The sequence below is a fragment of the Felis catus genome, chromosome C2 (assembly GCF_018350175.1).
Source record: "Felis catus isolate Fca126 chromosome C2, F.catus_Fca126_mat1.0, whole genome shotgun sequence".
In the NCBI taxonomy this organism is placed as follows: domain Eukaryota; kingdom Metazoa; phylum Chordata; class Mammalia; order Carnivora; family Felidae; genus Felis; species Felis catus.
This window is the reverse complement of record NC_058376.1, coordinates 112686002-112713746: the sequence shown is the minus strand read 5'-3', so window position 1 is coordinate 112713746 and position 27745 is coordinate 112686002. Positions and strand designations below refer to the sequence as shown.

Genomic DNA, 27745 nt, shown 5'->3' with positions numbered 1-27745 from the left:
GTGTAACCCTGAACCATAACACAGTCTTTTCCTTGTTCCATGACTAAAGAAGACAAAGTGTAAACAAACAGTTCCAAATACCTGATGGCACTCTGGTCCAGTGGATGGTAGGCAGGGGATTTCCAACAGCCTCACAAGGGAGAAAAGCATCTGAGTTAGCTGGAACAGTAAAACTTGCTGCTTTTCCTCCAACTATTCTGGGTCTTTCAAATGTATTCCTAAACAAAGAATCAAAGGGAAGGAGTTCAGAAGTTGCTGTTTTTTGAACTGGTGTCTTATCAAAGCCATTTTTCTTTGCAGTCTTCTGAATATCCCAATTTGATGCATGGGTGGTATCCTCTGGCAAGCCTGGAGTGGGCATAATATCCACTATTGGCTTTTTGCCTTTTTCAGCAATTTCTGGGTCTGACTTGTGCCAGAAATGGTTTTCTGACCAGGGAAAGGAAGTCAGTTTAGAATTTTGTGATTTAACTGTTACTAGTGCTGGCTTGGAAGTAGAATGAAATAGATTGGAGTAGATAAAGTGGGTGGTTCCAATCGTGACCTTGGCATTTAGGTGAACTTTGGGAGATGCTGCAACCTCTGTTGCTAATTGCTGTGGATTATCATTATGCCTAGAGTGTTCAAGTGGCTTAACCATTGTATTTGTCATCATCCTAAAAACGGGAGTTGCCATGTTGTCTGTGACTGTACTTTGATTATTCAAGGGATGGGAGGTGGGAATTGGCATTGGAACAGCACTGCTACTCAGGATTTGTGGCACGGTTGAGTGTCTAATGATTGTGTTCCTAGTTGCGTTCTGGTATGGTTTGCTGGGCAAAGTGATTTCAGAAACAATTCTGCTCTTCAAAGTCTGAGTACTCTCTTGGGACAGTTCTTCAATTATATCTGTCAGAGTAAGTGTTCTTGGATAAAGACCAGTTGTGCTTGAAATTTCTTTTGTGTTTTCCAATGGAGAATGAGTGAAAGCAAAGACACTGGGCTTGGTTGAAGTTTCAGCTGCAGTTAGATCAGGAGTTATCATAGTAGTAGATGCAGTGAGACCAGAGCTCTGACTGAGAGCATAGTGTGGTTCCTTCCTGTTGTTCTGAGGCTCCTTTTCTCTTTGTACTTTTTGTGTCCTGGGTCTGGCTATTTGGGTTGTACTGATAATGACTGATGCAGGGTCAGTAGGAGAAATTGTTAGCCTGGCTGTCTGCATTGATATGAAATTGGTACTTGATTCTTTGCTTGAGACGTTAGGAGGTGTAGGATAAAGTGATGGAAAGGGAAGCTTCTTCATTGTTGGAAGACTTAAAGGACTGTGTGTTTCGGTGGTATTTTGGTGAGTTGTAGCTGATGTTATAGATGGAATTTGCATCACATTTGCTGAGAGTTCTGTGAAATGGAAAGGAAAAACTTTATCTGTGGGTAAAGCAGGAGATGTTTTAGGAAACACTGGGGCTGTGCTTTTTGGTGAACTAAATTGATGCTGATTCTTTAACCTCTCTTTTTGGACATGGTTATTTACAAAGATCTGATGCCAGGGAATTTTCCTTCTTAAAAATCTTGTCATGGCTGTAGTAGTAGACATAGATGACTTGGTGGTGGGATCTGGGAGTGGTGAAATAATCATTGAATCTCTTTTAACTTCAATGTTATTAGACACACTTGGGTAACCATTATTTGTTATATGAGTTTTTTCCAAAGATAAGGATTTTGGGGCAGGAGTCATAACTGGCCCAGTTGGAGTCACTCGGATACTTTCAGCCCTGAAATATTTTATTGTGGGTGTTGTTCTCTCAATATCTACATTTGGCTTGTTCTCAAAAGATGGATTGTGGATTAGAGTTGTAGACTCTTCTGCTGTGACTTGGGCAGTTTCAGCTTTGGTGAGTAGGATGGGGGAAGAACTTGCAAAGGACAGTGCTGCTGCAGTAGTGGTGAGCCTTTCTCTGGGAGAACAGGATGGGCACAGCACATCAAGCTCTGTGGCTGAAAATGCAGTGGTGCTTTCTTCAGAAGCACCTCTGAGTGTAGGTCTCACAAAGCCATATCTATGCTTTCGAAGAATTGGAGTTCTATACGGGCTGATAATTCGACCCCTACCCCAAATTTTCCTCCGTCTTCCAAAGCGCCTGGATGTTGGTGGGATGTTAGTTGTAATATTTCTTGGAATCTGTAACTGAGAATGAGTAGCAGTGTATGTGCCCGAAGGTAGCTTTGAGGTGCTAAGTTTTTGAGTAATATGTGGATAGAAGTGATTGTTCCTAGGTTCACTGACTCCTGTTACAGATGTCTGTTGACTATTTGTGGCATTTACAGACCCTAAGAATATATCAGCTTTGCTGTTAGTACCACTCAGCATTTTGATATTGACATCTTTGGTCCCAGCCCCTGCTGCTTTTGGGAGCACACTTTGTAAATGCTCTTTTTTCTTCCCAACGTTGTCAGCTTCCTGAAATTGTGTTGCTTCAGGTGGTAGAGGAAAGATCGTGGATAAATTTTTGTTGGTTGTGCTTTGTATTTTGCTTGATATGGTTGGGTTTATATTCTTTGACATGGCTGTAGTTTTAGTAGTAGGAAATAGTTTGAAATCTATTGGTTTGTCAGGTGGTAGTATCTGTGGGCCCACAATTGGAGAGACTTCAGTGCTGGCAGTTATACTTGTCACAATACTATCATGTATTTTTCTGGAATCGGCAGTCAATGTCCTTGCCAGAACACTAGGAGCCTTAGTTGCCAGGACCATAAATTCCTCATCTGGAGGGAGCATGCCTGAAGAGTCTACTTCTTCACCGGGTATTTTCAGGAATTGGGTGACCACTGGAGGTGGCCATGCCGTTGTATTTTCTTGCTTCTCTTGCATAGTATTCTTTTTAGCTTTCTCCAAAAGTGCTGCCCAGTGTTGTGGGTCAATTCTCCGAGAAGAGGGAGAGAAGGGCCTCCTATAGTCTCTAAAATGTCGATTTAGTGAATCTCCTCGCCGACGGTGTATTAACCCACGATAGTTGTGCTTTTTACCTGTGCTGAAGACTCCTTTTCCAGCCTCAGCTCCCATTGGGGCAGATGTAGGGAGTTGCGCAGCTGGTGGGTCCTTAAGATGAGCAATGGGATTGGGCTCATCAAATCCAGATCCATCTGTTTCTACATTATGCTCCACTGGCCTTTGCCCTTTTGTTTTGACTGAAACTTGGTTAATCAAAAAGTCGACTCCTGATGGGTTGGCTGCTACACAACAATAATGACCCTGGTTTTTTTGGGTGACCTGTAATATTCTTAGTGTGCCATTGTTAAGAATTTGCTTGTCTCCTGAGGACTGATAGAGCATAGTGTTTCCTGGAAGAACCCAGCTAACAGAGGCATCTGGAATACCAGAAGAATGGCATGGAAGGTCAAGTGTTTCACCAATGAAAACTGTATAATGAGCCCCATTTTCATGATAGGTCTCTATGTAGGGCTCCACCACCGTAATTCTATATGTGAGAATATCTGCATCATCATAATTGGTGCTTATGCAGTGGTATATGCCTGTATCAAAACTATCAGCCATCTGGAGTTCTAGTTTTCCACTTTTGTCTATTAGGATTCGTCCATCCTCACTAACATAAGGGGCTCTCACTTTACTCCCATCAGCCAAAAGCCACTCCAAATGTGGGGTGGGGTCCCCTTGGCCTTGGCAGTCTAGGCCAATGGTCCCACCAACCAAAATGGTGTGTTCCAGCTTAGTATTGTTATCTCTGGAAATCATGGTCCATTTGTGTTTCACTGGCCTTATTTCTGCCTTTGGTAAAGTGACTTGAACATCACTGGAGTACTGGATGTGCAATGTACTGAGTGTGGTGGCAGTTCTATTTAGCTGCAAGGAAATTTGGTCTTGCATTAACCAAGAGGGATCTGCTTTGAGACCAGCCTCTATGTCAGTAAAGATGTCTTCAGGTTTAGGAGCCACCTGTTTATATTTGTAGCAGCGTTGTGGTGTTTCAGTGAGCCAGTGGCTCCTTTCTAGAATCAGAGGAGAATCACTGTACAAAGCCAGAACTTGCCATACTGGCTGAATGTGATTGTAATCTATGTGACACACCAGAAATGTTGAAAACGATGTATTTAGCATGATATAGTCATTTTCTTCAGCGAATACAACAGATGATGTCTTTGAGGGCTTTTGGATACTGCAGACCATGTTAGCTTCATTTCCAAACTGGTCTGTCATATTCAAAGTGAGGGAGCCAAAGGGTGCCATGAAATCTTGGGGAGAGATGGACACAGGATTGCTGTCTTCCAGAATACTCAGGTTCTTTAATTTCAGGGATGGGTCGATGGTTGGCTTGGCACACAGGAAAGCTGCAGCTGGGACCATAGCTAAGGGCTTGCCTCTAGAGGTCCTGGGGTTCATGCAAAGTGGACATTGCTGAGGACTGGAGGGACTTCTGTCTTTTTTGCATTTTATTATATCTAGGAGAAATGACAATTGAGTTATTGCCAGCTGTGGCCTCTTTATGAATTAACATTTGAACATTTAAAAAAAAAAAAGCTTTTGCTAAAATTTGAAAGAACAATTTGGAAATTTTAGTGTTTAATAGAAAGCTTCCTACTTTTTTGTCTTTGGGTTGATTTCTAAAAAAAGATATTGTCTATATACCTTTGCACAATATTATATCCATAGTCATAAGGATTTTTGTCTGTCTTGCTGATTGCTTTATTTCCCATGCTTAGAGAGTTCCTGATATATATTTGGTACTCAGACAATACTACCTAAAAGAATAATTTCCTTATCTAGGGAAGCAAAATAATATGCTTATGTTTCTCACTTTTTACTAACAGGAGTTCAGTTCTATTTCCTCATCATAATGTTTTAAGAGTCATAGAATGTCACTGTCCTTTAAAAGATAACCTGTTTATCTAATGTTTTACTAAACATTTAAAGAAGAGTTAATACCTGTTCCTCTCAAACTATTCCAAAATATAGATGAGGAAGGAAAGCTTCCAAACACATTCTAGGAGGCAAGCATTACCCTGATCCCAAAACCAGACAGCACAAAACAAGAAAGTTACAGGCCAACATCCTTGATGAATATACATGTAAAAATCTTCAACAAAATATTAGCAAACTGCATTTAGCACTACATTAAAACAAATCAAAACCACAATGAGATACCAGCTCACAACTGTCAGAATGGCTAAAATTAAGTCAGGAAACAACAGATGTTAGCAAGGATGTGGAGAAAGGGGAATCCTTTTTGCACTGCTGGTGGAAATGCACACTGGTACAGCTACTCTGGAAAAAAGTGTGGAGTTTCCCCAAAAAATTAAAAATAGAACTACCCTATGACCCAGCAATTACAGAACTAGGTATTTATACAAAGGATACAAAAATGCTGATTCGAGGGGGAACATGCACCCCAATGTTTATAGTAGCACTATCAATAGTAGCCAAATTATGGAAAGAGCCCAAATGTCCATTGACTGATGAAGGATAAAGAAGATGTGGTGTGTGTGTATGTGTGTGATGGAATATTACTTGGCCATCAAAAAGAATGAAATCTTGCCATTTGCAACAATGTGGATGGAACTAGAATGTATTATGCTAAATGAAATAAGTTGGTCAGAGAAAGACAAATACCATATGATTTCACTCATGTGGAATTTAATAAACACAACAGATGAATATAGAAGAAGGGAAGGAAAAATAAGATAAAAACAGAGAGGGAGGCAAACCATAAGAGACTCTTAAATACACAGAAAAAACTGAGGGTTGCTGGAGGGGATTTGAATGGAGGGATGTGCTAAATGGCTGATGGGCATTAAAAAGGGCACTTGTTGGGATGAGCACTGGGTGTTATATCTAAGTGCTGAATGACTAAATTCTACTCCTGAAACCATTATTACACTATATGTTAACTAACTTGGATTTATGTAAAATTAAAAAAAAAAAAAACAAAAACAAACCAAAACCACAAATACATTAAAAGAACCATTCGCCATGATCAAATGGGATTTATTCTGGGGACACAAGGATGATTCAATAGTCACAAATCAACCAATGTGATAAACTACATCAGCAAAACAAAGATTAAAATCATATCATCTCAATAAATAAATAGAAAACATTTGACAGAATTATCTGTTCATGATAAAAACTATCAACAAAGTGGGTGTAAAGGAAACCTACCTCAACAGAATAAATGCCAAATATGACAAATCCACAGCTAACATCATCCTTAATGACAGCTTTTCCTCTAAGATCAGGGACAAGATAAGGATGTCTACTGTCACTGCTTTTATTCAACACAGTCCTCTTTGGAACTCCTACTTGCAGCAGACAAGATAAAGAAATAAAAGGCATCCAGATTGATGTGGAAGAACCAAAAGTGTCACTGTTTTTAGATGACACTCTATGTAAGATATCTCAGTACACCAAAAAACTATGAAAACTGATCAATGAATTTAGTGCAGTCACAGGATACAAATCTAACATACAGAAATCAATTCCATTTCTATATAGTAATAATGAAGTAGCAGGAAGACCAATTAAGAAAACAATCTCACTTGCAATTGCCCCCTAGATAATAAAATACCTAGGAATAAACTTAACCAAGCAGGTGAAAGACCTGTACTCTGAAAACTATAAAACATTGATGAAAGAAACTGAAGGCAACATAAAAAAAATATAAAGATATTTCATGCTCATGGATTGGAACAATTAATATTAAAATGTCTGTACTAACCAAAGCCATCTACAGATTCAATATAATCCCTAACAAAATACCCATATTTTTCACAAAATTAGAACTTCTACTACTACAATTGTAGGGCACCACAAAGACCCCAAATAGCCAAAGCAATCTTGAGAAAGATGAACAAATGACACCTGCCAAAAAGTGTTGGTGAATATGTGGAGAAAAGGAACACTCATGTGCTGTTGGTGGGAATGCAAACTGGTGCGGCCACTGTGGAAAACAGTAGGGATGTTCCTCAAAAAATTAAAAATAGAATTGCCATGTGACCCAACAATTCCACTACTGGGTGTTTACCCAAAGAATAAAAAAATACTAATTCAAAAAACTCCATACGCACCTATGCTTATTGCAGCATTATTTACAATAGCCAAGATTTGGAAGTAACCTAAGTGTCTATCAATACAGGAATGAATAAGGAAGATGTGGGATGTGTATATAATGGAATATTAGCCACCAAAAAAGGATGAGATTGTGCCGTTTGTGACAACATGGACTCCAAACCCTTCAGTTTGTACTCCAGCATGACAGGTGATGCTACATACATTTGGCTCAGCGACTTCAGTGAATTGTACAATCTAAACCGATGCAGAGGAAGTAGCTGGCAAGCCTGACAACCTTTGAGCACTCATAAGAGGCTCTTCTCAGTCACCTACTTACCAACCAGCTATGACCCTTAATCTACTTACCAGTACCCTGGGTTCAAACCCCACTGTAGCAAAAAACACAGCAGACTTCTGGTTTAATTAAACCTGATCACAGAATTATGCTCACATCTTGCATGCTTATTATTGCTAGCACCTGGGCCAGAGTTAGCAGGCCCTGGGCATCAGGTATTTTACTTCAGATGTAGATCTTATCCTGTCACTTGGTTCCCTCAATCGCAATAAGTTTCAGTGACACAGAAATGCTTTTCATTCCTCAACCCTGACATGCCTTACTAGGCTCTGGCATATGCTGGTCCTTCCACTTCCCATCACTTTCTGTCTGACATTCCCTCGTGCATCAATGTCTAACTACTTATGTCCTTCACGACCCAGCCACAAAACCACTTTTGGGTGGGCTTCCTGCTTTATGCTGTTTTTGTACCTTCCACTTCTATCCTACTCCTCATCTGCCCGCTATTAGAATGAACTTGTCTAGTTTTCTGCTTTCCCACAAGACTGTAAGCTCCATACTTGTTTATCTGCATGCCCACAGCCTTAGCCAGTGGATGCTCAGAAAAGATTGGAGGGAAGGATGAAGGCAGGCAGGCTGGCCTAATTCTAAGGTCATATTTTTTCCACATTTTAACTTGTAAATTGAGATGTGTCTTAAAATTAGTGTTTTACAGTAGTAACTGACCTGCTGGCAGTCTTGATATGGGAACCACTACCACCCACTGACCAGTGTCTTAGCTACTTATATTGTTTTCTCTTTAACTGAATTACAAGCATTGTTGGTACTACATATATTGTCACTTAAAATGTTTGTATTAAGATTGTACTATGCTTTTGGGTCACCTGGGTGGCTCAGTTGGCTGAGCATCCTACTCTTGATTTCAGCTGAGGTCATGATCCCAGGGTTGTGGGATTTTAAGATTTTCTGTCTCCTTCCCTCCCCCCCCCCCCCGCTCATGCTTGCTCACATTCTCTCTAAAATAAAAATAATAAAAAAGAAAACCCCAACTTAAAAAATACTACACGATGCTTTAGCACTAAAACAAGACGTTACTAGGTAGGTAGAAAGGCCTGAAAACAGAGAAGCTGGACAAAAATTTGATTTTTGTAAAACAAATGTTTATCAAAGAAATAGCCACAAACCCTTATTTTATAAAGAAGCAACATGAAGAGCTTTGTGGAACCTAAGAAGGGAAGATACCCACAAATAGATAAAGCCGCGTTACACTGGACTACTGAGATATGTGTAAAAGAAGGTTCTATCACATGCTAAGTAAAGCAACTGAAGACATGAGAACCTATGTCCAAGAATCTCTCAGAATTGATCAAAAATGTCAAAGCAAAAGCTGATGTGACTAATTCATAAATCTTATAGAGTTATCATTAAGGCATCTCAGTTAAAAGGAGAACACTTTTTTTAGACATGACTGATAGATGTTAGCGCTAATGGGTTTGGCTAATCATATGTCTGTGTGTGTACAGTTTGGGGATATATTAAGATCATAGGTAGGTGGTGGTCTCGTTTGTATTCACCTTTAAAATAGTTAATTAATCGAAGCTTAGTTTAACAGAAATTGAGTACCTACTATGACGTAGGCACATTCTAGGAGTGAGGGATAAATAAATCAGACATAGGAAAGGTAAAAGACATTTAATACTAATCAATATAATGTTTTCCATTCAGGAATAGAATTGTGGACCAAGTGGTGAAATGATCACAGTTGGCCCTTGAAATGCCTGGGTCCACTTATATGTGAATTTTTTCAATAAATAAACTGGAAAAATTTTTGGAGATTTGTGACCATTTGAGAAACCTTAGAGATAAACCACATAGCCTAGAAATGTTGAAAACATTTTTTTTTAGGTATGTCATGAGTGCACAAAATATGCACAAATCTATAATAAAAAGTTAAAATGTATCCGAACTTATGCACACACTTAAAGACCATATATGGCACCGTTCACAGTTGAGAGAAATGTAAACAAACATAAAGGTACGGTATTAAATCATAACTGCATAAAATTAACTGTAGGCACTTTCTATTGCTATTGAGGTAAGCTCAAGTGTTACAATAATCTTGTGATACTATTCATCTCTGGTGCATTTCATCTCTCCAGTAAATTGCATACTGCAGTAAAAACTGATTTCTCATGGTTCTCATCTATTTTTCATCATGTCCATTGCAATACCATAATCCTTGAATAATACCAGTGGACCCATACAAGGTGCCACTTGGGATGCTGGAAGTGCTCCCCAGAAGCAGAGAAAAGTTATGACTTTACAAGAACAAGTTAACTGCTTTGATATGAGGTTTGGGGCTGTGATTACCTGCCACTTTAACAGAAATCCAGCATAAGGAGCTGGAGGAGGAGCTGGAGGAGGAGCTGGAGGAGGAGCTGGAGGAGGAGGAGGAGGAGGAGGAGGAGGAGGAGGAGGAGGAGGAGGAGGAGGAGGAAAAAATCCCTGAAGCTGTCACTGCAGCTACACCAGCAGGCATGAAAACCTTGCACTTTTGCACCATGCCTTTTTATCTTGTGTGGAAAATGCAGCTTTTAGGTGGGTGTAGGACCGCTATAAGAAAGGCATATGTGTAGACTCATTTATGATTCATGAGAAAGCAAAGCCATTATATGAAACTTGAAGGAGAAGGATCTAAACCTCAAGAACCTAATGCCAGCAAAGGATGGTTTGATAATTTCAGAAAGAGATTTGGGTTAAAATAGATCAAGAAAGCAGGAGAAGCAGTTTCTATCATCCAAGAGGGAGCAGATGAGTTTCTGGACAACATCACAAAAATTACTGAGGAGAAAGGATATCTGCCTGAGGAGGTTTTTAATGTACATAAAAGTGCCCTATTCTGCCGGAAAAAAATGCCACAGAGGACATTTATTAGTAAGGAAGAGGACTTAAGGCAGGAAGGGATAGGCTAACTTTACTGTTTTATGAAAATGTGATTGGGTTCTTGATCAGGACTGCCCTTATTTGTAAAGCTACTACTAATCCCCCAGCCTTGAAGGGAAATGATAACCACCACCTGCCAATCTTTTGATTGTACAAGAAGGCCTGGATGATAATATTTTTTTCCAAATTGTTTACATTGATTTTGTGTTCCTGAAGTCAGGAAGTACCTTGCCAGTATGGAACTGCTTTGTAAAGTTATTTTGATGTTGGACAATGCCCCTACCTACCCACAACCCTATGAGTTCAACACCGAAGGCATAAAAGTGGCTTCCTTGCCCCAGATACATTTCTAATTTAGGGAGTCATAAGAATCACTAAGGCTCATTATATGCAACATTCTATGGAAAGGATTATTCTATGGAAGAGAATCCTGAGAGGATATCATAAAAATCTAGAAGGATTACACCAGTGAAGATGCTATTGTTGTTACAGGAAAAGCCATGGAAGCCATTAAGTCTGAAACAGTAACTTCCTTTTGGAGAAAACCATGTCCAGATGATACGTATGATTTCAAAGGATTTACCACAGAAGCAATCAAGGAAATCATTAAAGAGACTGTAGATACAGCAAAAAAGGCAGGGGTTGGGGGAGCAGATTGAGGAGGTGGTGGTGAAGCGTTTCAAGATACAGAACTTAGACAAACCCAAGAGCTAAAAGATACCACACCAGAGGAATTAACAATATAGGACTTGCTAGAGATTCATGCTTCCAAATCAGCATGTAATGATGAGGAAGGAGACACTGAAAAAGCCATGCCAGAAAACAAACTGAAATTAGACAATGTGGCAGAAAGGTTCCTGTTATTCAAGACTGGTTTTGACTTCCTTTATGACATGGACCCTTCTGTGATGGGGACACTGAAACTAAAGCAAATGATGGAAGAAAGATTGGTACTGTATAGAAACATAAAAATAAAACAAGTCAGACAAATTACAATGTATTACTGTAAAGCTACACTGAGTGTACATGCCCTCCTGCCTCCTCTTTCACCTCCTCCAACTTCTTTCACAGCAAGACCAATGTCTTCTCCTCGTCCTTTATTCAGGGTGAAGATGATGAAGACCTAATGATGATCCACTTCCACATAATAAACAGTAATTATCATGCTGTAAAGTTAATGAACTTAATGTATTGTGCATGTGTGTTTGTGTGAAAAGCCAATAACTACACAGTGAGAACTGTAGGAGATGTTTTTCTACCATTACTGCCTCAGTATTCATTATGTAGAACATCATGTGCAAGACATGCATGGAAGTAGACCGCAAATATCATGTGCAAGACATGTATGGAAGTAGACTGCATCTTCTAATATAGGCATACAGTCCTTGCCATACAGCATGCCTCTCTCACATAATTGGAGAAACTACATTATCAACCTGTTATTGTAGGTAAGTGGTAATTTTTTTAAGATACAGTGTTTCCAATATTGTATTATGAGGACTAATACTGTATGCCATAAAAATGTATGATTCATTCATTGTGTATAGGGTAGGCTACCGTAAAGTAATTGCATCAATTTTAGTAGGCTACCATAACACAATCATATTGCTGTTTCATTATCAATGCATTAATATAAAATAAAAATGAATTTCTTTTTGACATCTTTTCATTTTTGATGTCTGTATATAACATCTACAGTGTTTTGTATCATGTAAGATGACATAGGTACTGACATAATTTATCTTGCAAACACATGAAGTAAATTTACAATACTGTAAATATATTTTCCTTCTGATTGGTTCAGCAACCTTTTCTCTAGCTTTATTATAGGATACAATATAAAATGTACAAAATGAGATAATTCACCATTTGTGTTATTAGTAAGGCTTTCGGTCAACAGAAGGCTATTAGTGAAGTTTTTGGAAATTCAAAAGTTATACATGGATTTTCAGCTGTATTGGGGGTCCATACCCCTAACCCCCACATTTTCAATGGTCAACTATATTTGAATACAGATGGGATGAGTGGAGTAGCACCACGCTTCCCAGAAGGATGGAGTACTGAGCAGAGTTTGAAGGTTAGCTAGGAGCCCATCAGGCAGAAAAGGAAGGGAAGTGCTCCAGGCAGGAATGCAGCAGGGAAGAGGTACTCACACAGTGTAGATTATGTCTGGGATGGGAGAGGGTCTGAGGGTTGGAAAGGAAGGAAATGACGTTGAGGGTTAGGCTAGGAGTTACTGGGCTAAGGAGCTGAGGCTTTGTTCAAGAGGCCAAGATCAGCACACTTTTTTATGTCAAGGGCCAGATAGGAAAGATTTTGGGTTTGTGGACTATAGGTTTCTGACATGGTTTCAGGAGAACAGACATGCAGAAGAATGAAACAGGACCACTTTCTTACACCATACACAATAACAAAATAGTTGAAAGACAAAATAGATGTAATACAGGAAACCATCAAAATCCTAGAGGAGAATACAGGCAGCACCTCTTTGACCTTGGCCATAGCAACTTTTTGCCAGACATGTCTCCAGAGGCAAGGGAAACAAAAGCAAAAATGAACTACCGGGACCTCATCAAAATAAAAAGCTTCTGCACAGCGAAGGAAACAAAATGAAAAGACAACGTACAGAATGGGAGAAGATATTTGCAAAGGACATCTCTGATAAAGGGTTAGTATCCAAAATTTATTAAGAACTTAGCAACCTCAACACCCAAACTGGTGCAGCCACTCTGGAAAACAGTGTGGAGGTTCCTCAAAAAATTAAAAATAGAACTAACTACCCCATGACCCAGCAAATGCATGACTAGGTGTTTATCCAAAGGATACAAAAATGATTTGAGGGGGCACATGCACCCAAATATTTATAGCAGTGCTATCAACAATAGCCAAATTATGAAGAGAGACCAAATGTCCATTGACTGATGAATGGATAAAGATGATGTGGTACATGTGTATGTATATGTATGTATATATACATGATGGTTTATTACTTGGCCATCAAAAAGAATGAAATCTTGCCATTTGCAACAATGTGGATGGAACTATAATGTATTATGCTTGGTGAAATAAGTCAGAGAAAGACCAATATCCTATGATTTCACTCATATGTGGAATTTAAGAAACAAAACAGATGAACACAGAGGAAAGGAAGGAAAAAAGATAAAAACAGGGAGGCAGACCATAAGAGACTCTTAAACACAGAGAACTGAGGGTTGCTGGAGGGGAGTTGAATGGGAGGATGGGGTAAATGGGTGATGGGCATTAAGAAGGGCCTTTGGGATGAGTCCTGGGTGTTATATGTAAGTGATAAGCCCAAGTACGTTTTAGAGAAAAGGTTTTGGCTTTTCAGTTTCTGCTTTTCTACTTTCTAGCTGTGTGACCTGGGTGGGTGGCAATAAAAATGATAAGCTTCATATTTATTGAGTGCTTGCTTTATGCCATACATTGTGCTAATAAGCACTTTGTGTTTTAATTATTCTTTCCAGTTATTCTTATCCCTATATTAGTTACAGGTGAGAAAGTTGAGACATAAATGGTCTAAATGACTAGCCCAAAACAGCCAAATTTTCCAAGTCTCAGTTTCTTCATCTGTAAATTGAGGATTATTGGAAGGATTAAAATACAAAGCATCTAACACAATGTCAACCACAAATTCATAATGTTAACTTCCTGTTAGTTGTTATTCCTTCTTTCCCTTTGATGTATCTTTTATGCCACGGTGCAATTTCCTTCCTTTGTAATCAAGGCAGAAGTAATTTTTTACTGACCCTGAGATCCTACAGAACTAAATTTTCAATGTAAGTATTTTAATGTTTTTCATTCATAGCTTTACTGTCTTTTTATGTGTTTAGCATGTTTCCCTAAAAGATTTGCTCATGGAAAGCAAATGTGTTATCGATTGGCCTAAAGTTATTCACAATGTTAGGTTAATGTTTTCAGATTTACTTTTTAACTAACTGATCACACATACACACACATTATGGCAGCACCTTCAAACGTTTTCCAGGCTTCTCAAGTTTCTGACCTTGATCCCTTCCTAGGACCTTCCTCAGTCACCTCTCCTACAACTTCACAGAGGAGGAAAAGCCAGGAAATAGGAGCTTCCTTTGTCTTTCTACTAGACTCAGGAATCCCCCTGCCTCTGTGCCCATCTAGTTCTCCTTTTTCCTACTCCTAAGGAAAACCCTGCCTCCTAGGTCTGGATCTCTTGCCCTTCAGTCTTCTAGGGGACTTCTTCAATGGATGATCTGCCTGTTCTGGTGTTGTCACCTTCCATCTTGAAAATACTCAAGTCTCTCTGATGCTTGAAGAGTCCTGTGTGATTGCACATTTCCATCAGGCTGCCTTCCTCCCTCCTCCCCTCAGGTCAAACCTCTCCAAAGACTGATCCTTGCCTTCCACCTATCCCTCCGCATATAGCAATCTGGCTCCCATCACTCCTTCCAAAGTAACCAACCACCCCTCTGATGCCATAATCAATGGGCTCCTTTCAGTCATTTTCCTAAAGACTTAGATTTCAACAATCAATAGTGCATTTAGTTGTTTGCCCATTTTCCCCACAAGAATGCAAACTCTGAAGAAACCCTCTTGTTTATTTTTAGATCCCTGTGTTCTTTGTGACCTGTTGTTCATAGGAGATTTACAATAACTACTTGTTGAATGAATGGCTCTTACCCTCTTCACGGCAAATTTTACTTTCCTCATCAAAGCACATTTCCCACTCTGATGATCTGTTTGCTTACCTATAACCCATCAGAGGCATGGTTAGAACAGAGAATGCTGTTGGTACTTCCCTCACAGAGCACAGGACCTTGAATAGACCTCTTAAAAATGCATAGTGACTAAATGACTCAAAGGAAGAGAAGGGAGGGGTTTTATGGCTCATAGTAAGTAGAGAAAACAAAACACAGAAACATTCCTTATTTGCTAATTTTGCCAGGAGTGATATTCAGATAGTTGACCTGAAACAATGCACAATCCATCAAAGATAATGCATTATCACTAGGTTATTATTTAGTGTTTATTTTTTCTCCAGCTAAATTACATTGGCCTCCCTGCTCACTGGTAAAGACCTCCAGGCAGGTTTCTTCTAATTAGGACAAAGAAATAAATAGCATATATACCTGGTTTTTCTTGTATCCAGTCAGATAACCATTGTAAATGGCAATCACAGGTCCATGGGTTCCCGTGAAGATAAAGGCTTTCCAAATGAGGCATATAGGAAATCATCTGTTGAGGGAGGGTGCTCAGGAAGTTATCGGACAAGTATAGGTACTTAATGAAAGATATTTTAAATATCTGGAGGTATTGCAAAGAGACAAATGTATCTGGATGGAGCTTAGTGAGCTGATTTCCTTCCAAGTGCACCAGCCGGAGAAAGGTGAGTCCATAGAAAACCTCTGGGTTTATAAACTCAATATTGTTGTGGTCCATATGCAACCGTGTCAAGCTCCTGAGGCCATAAAAAGTATCTTTCTGAAGTTTTCGAATTTTGTTATAGCTCATTTTTAATACCTAAGAATTAAAAACAACAACACACATTTAGTTTGTCAAAGGAATTTTTACAAAAGGGAAAAGTGTATCAATAATAAAACATGCTGGAATTAATCCGATGCAACATGTGTATCTTGTTTGCAACTAATTTGTATCTTCTATTCAAACTAATTCAACAAATTAGTTGCAAATTAAATAGGAGAATACCAGGGAAATAAGAATACTCATGAAAATTTGAAAATATTAAGGAGTTATTGCTAAAATGTAAAGATAGAATAATTATATTGTGGTTATTTTTAAAAGATTCCTCAACTTTGGGATATCTCCTAAAGTACTTACAGATTAAGATATCTTGGATTTCTTTCAAAACAATGCAAAGAAGTAAAAAAAAAAAAAGTAGTTGGGTAGAAGTACAGGTGAAACAAGATCTGTTATTTGTTGATAGCTACTGAACTTGAGTGATGATATGTTGGGATTTTTTACACTATTTTCATTTTGTATGTGACTTAAAATTTCCATAAGTTTTTTTTTTAATTATCTTGATATTTCAAGTAGATTTAAGAATTCTTGAGCCTGCATTTTTCATAAGAAAGCAATATATTGAATTTATCTTTTACATTTGTAACAGTTCTTTTGAGATATACTTCATAGGGCATAAAAATTCACCTCTCTGAAGTGTACATTAAGTGATTTTTAATATATTAACAGAGTTGTGCAACCATCTCCATTATATTTGCAAAGTTTCCATAACCCCAACATGAAAATTGATGCCACTGGCAGTCAGTCCCCCCCTCTCTCTAGCCCTAGAAAACCACTACTTTACTTTGTTTCTTTGGATTTGAATTTTCTGGATATTTAATGTAAATGGAGTCATACAATATGTGGCCTTTTGTGTCTTGCTTTTTTTCAATTTGCCTAATCTTTTCAAGTCTCATCCCTGTTGTAGAATTACCAGCCCTTCATTTCTTTTTGGTGCAGAACAATATTCCATGTATGCATGTAACCTATTTTGCTAATCCACTTGTCAATGAGGACATTTGGGGTGTGTTCCACTTTTTTGGTTATTATGGGGAATATGATTTTAATTGATTTTGCATTGACATTAAAAAAATTTCTGAATATTTCAAGAGCATGGGGGTATTCTCCAAGTTCTCCACTTATTAGTTGAACTTACAATTTCTCCAAAAAGAGAAAGAAATTCTAGCATTTTTTCCCCCTGATTTGACCTAAGATGTCACCTCTGTTGAAGCATGCTTTTCTGGAAGCCAAGTTCCCTAATCAGAAAAAAAAAAAAAAAATTAAACTGACAACATACAAAAGATTCAACCTAATTATTACATTGTAATATAATCTCAAACTCCATGTTCTTCAATATTTGTTGAAAACCCAGTGAAGAGAATAAATATGTATGGAAGTTCCATGAAGGGAATGTATTCCAACCAGTTTTCTGAAGACATATACTCCAAATAATGTTTTATTGAGTGAAATCAAGGGAATCACATGCTCAGACTGAATTCCACTGCATTACACAGCCCTGGTATGATGTCAAAGCACTCTGTGAGCACTGACTTTGATCTTTTATAAAGATATTACTGACTTGATTTTATTATGCTCTATCTATTTTATGAGAGCTTTTGAATAGAAATTAGATGTGCCTTGGGGATCAAGATGGTAGAGTAGGATTTTGAGTTTATCTTATTCCATGGACAAACCAAAACTACAACCATTTGCAGAACAACTATATCTGAGAACAAACTGAAGACTTGCAGAGAAGATTATATACAATTAAGGATATAAAGAAAAGCCTCACCATGATGGATAAGAGGGACAAAAATATGGTTAAGATCCACAATGCCAGTGTGATGACCCATAAGTGAGGGGGGGGGGCAGTGGGTATCATAACCATCGAGGACTCCCTGAGGAAACAAAGGTTTAAGCCCCACATCAGATTGGACTCCCAAGTCTAGGGAACCCACAGTACAAAGACAAGCCCCCATAATGTCTGGCTTTGGAAGCCAGTGGGGTTTAGGTCTGTGAAGGAAACGGAGACTCTGCTCTTAAAAAGTGTGAGTGTAATCTCACTTGCTCCAAGTCCCAGAGCAGAGACAGTAGTGTGAAAAGTGCCTGGGTTTACATGTAAAGGAGATTAATTTTAAACCATGTGCCAGAGGTGTAGGGACCTGCTTTAACATTCTTTGGGAACAGAAGTGATAGTAGGCACCATTTCTTTTAACTCCCCTTCAATCTCACTGTCCCAGGGCTGGCGAGAGCAATTTCTTCCCAAGCAGCAGTCAAAACCAGACCTCACTGCCAGTCACATTCGAGGCCTGTACCCCCCACCCGTGCATACAAGGCAGAGCAGGAGAGTGCACACAATCCAGACAGGGATATCCCAGGTGCACCTCAGTTGGATGAACCACAGGGGTTTGAGCTATTACACCCCATAAGACACCTACATAAAGCCACTTACTCCTTCAAGACTGGGTAATGCAACTCATCAACCTAATACATAGAAACAAATGGACAAAATGAAGATACAGAAGAATATGTTCCAAATTAAAGAGCAAGACAAGACCTCAGGAAAAGACTTAAGGGAACAAATAAGCAATCTACCTGAAAAATAATTCCAAATCATGACCATAAAGATGCTCACCAAACTCAGAAGAAGACTGAATCAACACTGTGAGAACCTCAACCAAGAGACAGAAAACATAAAAAGGAGCCAATCAGAGCTGAAGAATAACTGAAAAAATATACTAGAGGGAATTGACAGGAGATTAGATGCTACAGAAGTAATCAGTGATGTGAAGACAGTAGTGGAAATCACTCAAGTGGAACAGTAAAAAGAAAAAATTAAAAACAAAATATAGTTTAAGGGATCTCTGGGACATCAGGCATACTAATATTTCCATTATAGTTGTCACAGAAGGAGGAGAGAGAAAAAGGGACAGAAAACCTATTTGAAGTAGTAATGACTGAAAACTTGCTAACCTAATAAATGAAACAGACATCCACATCTAAGAAGCAGAGGTTCCTAGAGAAGATCAAGACACACTATAATCAAATTATCAACAGTTTAAGAGAGAATCTTAAAAGCAGCAAGAGAAAACAACTAGTTACATACAAGGAAACCTCCATATAACTATTAAAACCGATTTTTCAGCTGAGAAGTTACAGGCCAGAAGGGAGTGATAGGATATATTCAAAGTGCTAAAGGAAATGAAAATCACAAGCAAGAATTCTCTACCCAACAAGATTATCAGTCAGAATTGAAGAGACAGATGGAGTTTCCCAGACAAGCAAAAAGCTAAGGGAATTCATCAACAACAAACCAGTCTTATAAAAGAAATGTTCTTATAAAAGAAATGTTAAAGGAACTAATATAAGTGGAAGAGAAGAGGCCATAACTGGAAAAAATGAAATTGTGAAGGAAATGATCTCATTAATAAAAGTAAACATATATTAAAGGTAGTGGATTCACCACCTACATAACTAGTATGAAGGTTAAAATACAAAACTAGTAAAATCATCTAGACTTGTAATATTAGTTAATGGATACACAAAATAGTAAGACATAAAATAGGATATCAAAATATGAAACATTTGGCAAGGTGGTAAAAATATAGTGCTTTTAGAACACCCTTGAACTTAAGTGATCCTCAACTTAAAATAGGCTGCTACATACATAAAATAACATATATGAGCCTTATGGTAACCATAAACCAAATACCTATAATAGTTTCACAAAAACAATAAAAGATATAAACATAACACTAAGAAAAGTCACCAAATGATAAGGAAAGAGATTGTAAAAAACAGAACTTTAAAAAAAAGAACAACAAGAACAACAGAAAGCCAACAAAATGACAGTAAGTACAAGTCTATGAGTATTTTTATTGATGTATAATATGCAGTGTTATATAAGTTTCAGGTGTACAACATATGGATTCAAGAATTTCATACATTACTCATTGCTCTCCATGAGAAGTGTAGTCACCATATGGTATTATTACAATAGTGACTATAGTCCCTGTGCTGTGATTTTCCTCTCCAGGGCTTATTTTATAACTGGAAGTTTGTACCACTTTATCTTTCTTATCTATTTTACCATCTCCCTACATACATTTCCTCTGATAACTACCAGTTCTCTGTATTTAAGAGTTTGCTTTTCATTTTTTTCTTCATTTGTTTTGTTTTTTAGATTCTACATATAAGTGAAATCATAAGGTATTTGTCTTTTTCTGATTTATTTCACTTAGCACAATACCCTCTAGGTCCATCGGTGTTATTGCAAATAGCAAGATCTTATTCCTCTTTATGGTTGAGTAATATTCCATTGTATTTATATATACCCTATCTTTATCCATTCATTTGTTGATGCTCCCGTATCTTGGCTATTTTAAATAATGCTAAAGTAAAAATAAGGGTATATATATCACTTTGTTTGCATTTTCTTTGGCTGATACCCAGTAGTGGGATTACTGTATTATATGGTATTTCTATTTTTTTAATTTTTTTTTTTTTTGAGAGACAGAGTGCAAGCGGAGGAGGGGCAGAGAAAGAGGGAGATACAGAATCCAAACTAGGCTCCAGGCTCTGAGCTGTGTGCACAGAGCCCAACATGGGGCTCAAACCCACAAACTCTGAGATCATGACCTAAGCCGAAGTCAGACACTGTAACAGACTGAGCCACCTGGGCACCCCATTATTTCTATTTTTAACTTCTTGAGGAGCTTCCATACTGTTTTCCACAGTGGCTGCACCAATTTACATTCTCACTAGCAGTGCACAAGGGTTCCCTTTTCTGAACATCCTTGACAACACTCACTTGTTATTTCTTGTCTTTTTATTTCTAGCCATTCTGACAGGTGTGAGGTGATATCTCATCATGGTTTTGATTTGCATCTTCCTGATGACTGGTTATGTTGGGCATGTTATATTCGGCCATTTGTATGTCTTTTTTGGAAAAAATTTTGATTCAGGTCATCTGCTTTTTCTTTTAATGTTTATTTATTTTGAGAGAGAGAGAGAGAGAGAGAGAATGCAAGCACGAGTGGGAGAGGGGCAGAGAGATGGGGGGAGAGAGAATCCCAAGCAGGCTGTGTGCTCTCAGTGGGGAGCCCAATGCAGGGCTCAATCTCACAAATTGTGAGATAATAACTCTAAATCAAGAGTTAGATGCTTAACTGACTGAGCTACCCAGGCAACCCTGCTTTTTTAAGTTGAATAATTTTTTTTGTTGGCATTGAGTTGTATAATAAGTTCTCTGTAGAGTTTGAATTTTAACTTCTGATCAGATACATCATTTGCAAATATCTTCTCCCATTAAGTAGAGTGTCTTTTGTTGATGGTTTCCTTCACCATTTTCATTTTGGTGTACTTCCAACAGTTTATTTTTGCTTTTTGTTTGCCTTGCCCAAGGAGAGAGATCTAGAAAAATGTTGCTATGGCTGATGTCAAAAAAGATTACTGCCTGTGTTTGCTTCTGGAATTTGTGGTTTCAGGTCTTTAATCCATTTGAGTTTATTTTGTGTATGGTGTTAGAAAATTGTTCAGTTTTATTGTTTTGCATGTAGTTGTCCTGTTTTGCCAAAACCATTTATTGAAGAGACTAATTCCCCTTGTATATTCTTGCCTCCTTTGTCATAGATTAATTGACCATATAAGTATGGGTTTATACTGGTCTCTATTCTGGTCTATTGATCTGTGTCCATTTTTTGTGCCAGTACCATCCTGTTTTGATTACTACAGCTTTGTAGCATAGTTTAAAACTGAGAAGTGTGATATCTCCAGTTTTATTCTTTTTCCAAATTGCTTCTTTGGCTATTTGGGGTCTTTTGTGGTTCCATACAAATTTTAAGATTATCTGTTCTAGTTCTGTGAAAAATGCTGTTGGTATTTAGACAAAGGTCGCACTGAATCTGTAGATGGCTTTGAATATTAACATTTAAAAAAATTTTTTAAGTTTGTTTATTCTGAGAGAGAGAGAGGGAAGGAGAGAGAATCCCAAGCAGGCTCCGCACTGTCAGCACAGGGCCTGATGTGGGGCTTGAACTCATGAGCCTCACCTGAGATCATGACCTGAGCCAAAATCAAGAGCTGGACACCCAACTGAATGAGCCACCCAGGCATCCCCAGTGTTATAAACATTTAATGATAGCTTCCAATCCATTAGCATGGAATAGTTTCCCATTTGTTGATGTCACCTTCAATTTCTTTCATCAGTGTTTTACATCAATGGTTAGAACATCAGTGTTTTTGTTTTCAGAGTACAGATCTCTTACCTCCTTGGTTAAGTTTATTACTAGTGTACAGAAATGCAGATTTCTGTGTATGAATTTTGTATCCTGAAACTTTGCTTAATCAATTCATCAAGTTCGTTTTGTGTTTTGTTTTTTTTTTTTTTTTTGGTGGAGTCTTGAAGGTGTCGTATATATAGTGTCATATCATTTGCAAATAGTGACAGTTTTACTTCTTTATCAATTTAGATTCCTTTTCTTTGCTGCAGCTAGGATTTCTGAAGAGTACTATGTTGAACAAAAGTGGCATGTCTGTGTTTGTTTATATGTATTAGGGATGCCAGGTATGTCTCCTGATCTTGTATAGAAGTGGTGCACTGCCCCTGGTCACCAGAGCCAGGCACTCCAGGGGTATTCTCTATGTGAACTGTGTACACCCTATGGTTTTGGCTGAACCACATTTACTTTCAGTCAGTCAGCTGCAATGACTGGCTTTGTGGGCTCAATAAGCCAGGTTTGTTCCCTGTGCTGCTGAGGGGTCTGAGGCCACCAAGTACTTCTAGGTTGATGGGGTCAGCAGTCAAGCTAGCTGTCTGCAATTAGCATGTCTGCACAAGTGCACCAAATGGCAAGGCTTCCTCCCTGCATGGCCTGTGGAAACTTTCAGTGGCAGACTGTGTGTCTGTAGTCAGCAGCTGCTGCAAGTGTGACTGCACTGGCTGGTAGGGCCTCTCCCATTACAGTCAAAAGGTTCAGCTCCTGGATATGCTGGTATATGTTTATCTTCCCCTATCCCCAGGGCAAGAGTCCCTCTGGAGTAGCAGTGGTTCCTGATGGGGCATGAGCTGTGTTGGAGGGATGACTGCCAAGGTGGGCAGGTTGAAGGGAGCGGGACAGGCCATGCTAGCAAATTAGGTGAAGAGTATTAGTGCTGGTTCCTGTAAGTGTCAGGCTATCTAGCATGGGGCAGGGAAGAGGAATGGATCTGGCCAGCCTATTGTTATTACAAGTCTCCTGAGGATCCCTGCTCCTCCAAGACACATTTTTAGATTAGAGTAAACAAATCTCCTTCACACATACTTCAGGTGCTTTTCCAACTGCTGCTTCTGTGCTGGTTTTGCCGGCCATGTTATTTATTATGCTGGTTCTCTAAAGGCAGGGATTCAAATTCCTATCACTCTCAGGCTTTGCCAGAGCCAAGTTCTGCTGATTTCAAAAGCTCCTTAAACCCTAATAGTTTTCAAAGCTAGATGTTATGGGGATTCATCTTCATAGTATATGTCCTTAGTGCCTGGAGTGCATGGTGTGGAGTTTGGCTTTCTCACCAGGGGTTTGGTTCCCAACCACATCTCCGCCCTTCCCACTTTTTTTGATGTGGCCTCCTGTCTAGAAATGACTGCAGAAGGTCTGTTTTGCTAGTTTTCAGGTCTTTTTCAGAGTTAGCTACATAGATGTAGCTGTAATTTCTGTGTCCATGTGATATGGTCAGCTCAAGATTCTACTCTACATTCTTTTCTTGAATAAAACTCAGGAAAAATATAAATGGACCAAGGGATCCAGTCAAAAGACATAGTGTTACTGATGAATAGAAAAACAAGATCCAGGGGCACCTGGATGGCTCAGTCAGTTAAACATCCAGCTCGTGATTTTGGCTCAGTTCATGATCTTATGGTTTTTGAGTTCAAGTGCTTCACGGGGCTCTGCTCTGATAGCACAGAGTATGCTTGGGATTCTCTCTCTCCCTCTCAAAATAAATAAATAAACTTAAAAAAAAAAAACCCACCAAAATCCATATGAGCCTACAAAACACTTCAAATCTTAAGACAAATCTATATACACACAAACTGAAAATGAAGGGATGGAAGAAGATATTATTTGTAAATCAAAATGAAAAGAAAGCTGAGGTAGCTCTACTTTTATCATAGAAGACAGACTTTAAAACAAAGACTAGACTTCCAGGGAAGTTGGTAGAGTAGGAGGATCCTAAGCTCACCCTGTCCCATGGATACACCTACATAAGGCACACATTAGTGTAAATAACTCAGAAAACAACCCAAGCACTGGCAGAAAAGACTCCACAGCTAATTATAGAGAAAAATACACCCTGAAAATGGTAGAAAGAAAGGAGACATGGTTGGGAACCAAACAGACCCACAAGACCGACCATAGGAGGGAGAGACACTGCAAGCACACAGAAGGAGAGGAGCAGATGCCCCCAATGTCAGGCACCCCAGGCAGGGAGGACCCTCACTGGGAAGACAAATCCCCTTAACATCTGGCTTTGAAAATGGGAGGTGCTCAAAACCATGAGCAAACCATAAGAGACTCTTAAATACTGAGAACAAACTGAGGGTTGATGGGGGCAGAGGGGAAAATGGGTGATGGGCATTGAGGAGGGCACCTGTTGGGATGATCACTGGGTATTGTATGGAAACCAGTTTGACAATAAATTATATAAAAATAAAATAAAATAAATAAAATAAAATAAAATAACAAAATAAAATAAAATAACATAAAATAAAATAAAATAACATAAAATCAGTGGGCTCAGTTCACCTCTAGGAGAGCAGGAGGATGAGTAGAAATTGAGTCCCCACCTTAAAAAGACATCATAACAACATGCTGAGATATAGCACAGAAGCAGCAGTTTGAAAAACTTCTGGGGTATACAGAAAGGAGATTTATTTAGTAATCTCACAACATGTGCAGCAAGGGCAAGGATCTTTAGGAGATTTTCCTAAGAAAAAAAGAGCTGGTGGGCACCATTTCTCCCCCCTGGCCCCCAAGCCTGGATACACAGATACCTGCAGGAACCAGAGCAAATATTATCAAGCTTTGCTAACAGCACACCCTGCCCCTGCATTCTCCTGTGCACCTGCCACATCCAACCTGACCTTGACAGAAGCTTTCCAAAGCAGCTCAGGTTTCTCACAAGCAGACCTGCACAAACATTGATAAGTGTGTGCCCCACCCGTGTAGCATTCTCATGCTGCTAAGCCCAATCTAACCTTCCCTCAACAGGAGTCCATCCAAAGCAGTGCCACAAATGTGGCATTGTGCAAGCAGCCTTGACAATGTCCAGAACCACTCCAAAGTGTCTCCTGATCTGGGAAGAGGAGAAGATAAGCACACACACCACCAGGTCTACTGCAGCCCCAATAAACCAATGAAAGCCTCCCACGGGACAACACAGGGAAAACAGCTTGCTGATTGGTGTGACTGCAGCTTTGGCAAACATCTGGTCTGACCCAACTCAAATGGAAAGTAGCCCCAGACTAGCCCCTTGATAACACAGGGACTAAAAGGGAGCCATTGCAGATGACTGGACTGAAGACAAATGCAACTCAGCCACAACACACATAGAGGACACCCCTGAAGTGCCAGGTTCACACATAGAGGACACCCCTGAAGAGCCAGGTTCTGGTGAACAGGGGTCACTTCAGTACAGGGTACTAAAGAACCTCTTCTTCATAAAGCCAGTACTTTTAAAAGCAAGGAACATAGATGACTTTCCCAACACACAGAAACAAAGTTAGAAAAAATGAGGAGACAGAGGAATATGTCCCAAATCAAAGGACAAAATTCCAGGAAGAGAGCTAAACAAAACAAAGATAAGTTATACGCCTGATAGAGAATTTAAAGTAATGGTCATAAAGATGCTTACTCCATTTGAGACAAGAATGGAAGACCTCAGTGAGACCCTTAACAAAAAGACGGAAACAATAAATAACCAATTAGAGATTAACTCATTAACTAAAATTAAAAATACATGATGGAGAGAGATCCAACATGTCAGAGAAGTAAGGGGGGACCTGAAATTCCCTCATCCCTCAAACACAGCAGTGTTGAGGCCAAAGGACTTTGAATTCCAAGAGTCCAGGCTGCAGAGTGACAGAGACATCTCCAGAGACCCATGGGGACAAACTGGTGGGCCATAGGTACGTGACTGCAAACTGGAAGAGATAAATCAGGCTGTGTAGGCACAAAGGGGAGGGATCCCCTTTTGCAGAGAGACAAAGGTAAGAGAAAGAGAAGCTGGGGAAGCATAGGACTGTATCTGTACAAGAAAAAAACCACCAACTGGGATGGAGAAAGATCCAATCTCTAACTGAGGGGCTTCCTCCAGACTGGGGCCAGCTGCCTGGTTCACGCACCTGGGGAGGAGGGGAGCCAGGCCCAGGCTCAGTGGCTAGGTCAAGGGTGCAGTCTGCAGTGGGAGAAAACAATCCCCTCCCTGGAGTGCTGTGGCAAGAAGGTATACAACTGTTCCAAGACTGCCTGCACCTGCTAGCCAGACACAATATATTGGTGGCACAGAGCTGCACTTTCCCAGAACCAGGGCACAGAGCAGGACCCTTTAAGATATCAGGGTTTAAATCCCAGCCGAACATGAGGGAGGGACAGGAGTTGGAGTGGGACAAACTGTGCACAGCCCTGAGGTGGCACAAAGCATCTCTTCCCCTCAACCAGGGTGCATGGAGTGGGGCCCTTTAAGATATTGGGGGTTAAATCCAAGCTAAGTGCCAGGGAGGCACTGGAGTCGGTAGAGTGGGACAAACCACTAAATTTTATTTTTCCCCTGCCCCTGTCATTTCTCTCTTTGTATGGGATAAGGCTCTCACATAAACACTGACCTCACCCCATCATTTTGTTGTAGCTGGTGTTTTTTTGTTTTTTGTATTTGTTTTGTCTTTGGTTTCTTTGTTTTCTTTTAGGGCTACTTCAACAAATAAAGCACACCTGGTGGAGGGTCCAAAGCTTCATGACAAATAGGGAAATAAAACAACCAGAGTCACAACAGCAGAGAGCAAGTAACACACTCCAAAAAACACCTCCTGAAGGTCCAGGCCCTGGACAGTGCATGGCCCCTCTTTAATATAGTAGGGCTCGCAGGTGCAGGACACATAACAAGCTTTTGAAACACATAAGGGACAGAAAACTAGCAAAAATGATGCATGGAGGAATTCTCCTCAAAAGAAATTCCAGGAAGAAATGACAGCTAAAGAATTGATCAAAACAGATATAAACAATATAACTGAACAAGAATTTAGAATAAGAGTCATAAGATTAATCGCTGGGCTTGAAAAAAGCATAGAAGACAGCAGAGAATCTATTGCTGCAGAGATCAAGGAACTAAAACATAGTCATGATGAATTTACAAATGTTGTAAATGAGGTGCAAAATAAACTAGAGGTGGTGACAGTGAGGATTGAAGAGGCAGAGGGGAGAATAAGTGAAACGGAAGATTAAAATTATGGAAAAATATGAAGCTAAGAAAAAGAGAGATAAAAAAAATGCTAGACCACCAGGGGAGAATTAGAAAACAAAGGGATTCATTGAAACATAATAATATCCATATCATTGGAGTTCCACAAGAAGAAGAACAGAGAAAAAGGGGCAGAAGGTGCACTTCAACAAATCATAGCTTAGAACTTCCCCAATCTGGGGAAGGAAACAGACATTGAAATCCAGGAAACACAGATACCTCCCTTCAGATGTAACTTGAAACAATCTTCTGCACAACATGTCATAGTGAAACTGGTAAAATACAAAGATAAAGAGAGAATTCTGAAAGCAGCTAGGTACAGAGGGCCTTAACTTACAAGGGTACACATATAAGGGTAGTAGCACACTTATCTTCTGAACCTTGGCAGGCCAGAAGGGAACGACAGGAAATTTTCAGTATGTTGAATAGGAAAAATATGCAGCCAAGAATCCTTTATCCAGCAAGCCTGT

At 39.3% G+C, this 27745-nt stretch overlaps 1 protein-coding gene across 5 annotated transcripts in view; it reads right to left on the bottom strand.

Annotated features, from left to right (window-relative positions):
* The window catches only part of IGSF10 (immunoglobulin superfamily member 10), a 74839-nt gene that overhangs the window by 6826 nt on the left and 40268 nt on the right, over positions 1 to 27745 (bottom strand). For 2 of the 5 annotated variants that reach the window (XM_003991995.6, XM_045037427.1), the window contains 2 exons: positions 15401 to 15791; positions 82 to 4434 (listed from right to left, as the gene is read on the bottom strand). In XM_003991995.6, the coding sequence (XP_003992044.2) occupies positions 82 to 4434; positions 15401 to 15791 (4744 nt within the window). Of the gene's footprint in view, positions 1 to 81; positions 4435 to 15400; positions 15792 to 27745 lie in introns of those variants that run through there. The other 3 variants (XM_045037429.1, XM_045037428.1, XM_019810557.2) reach the window with 3 other exon arrangements.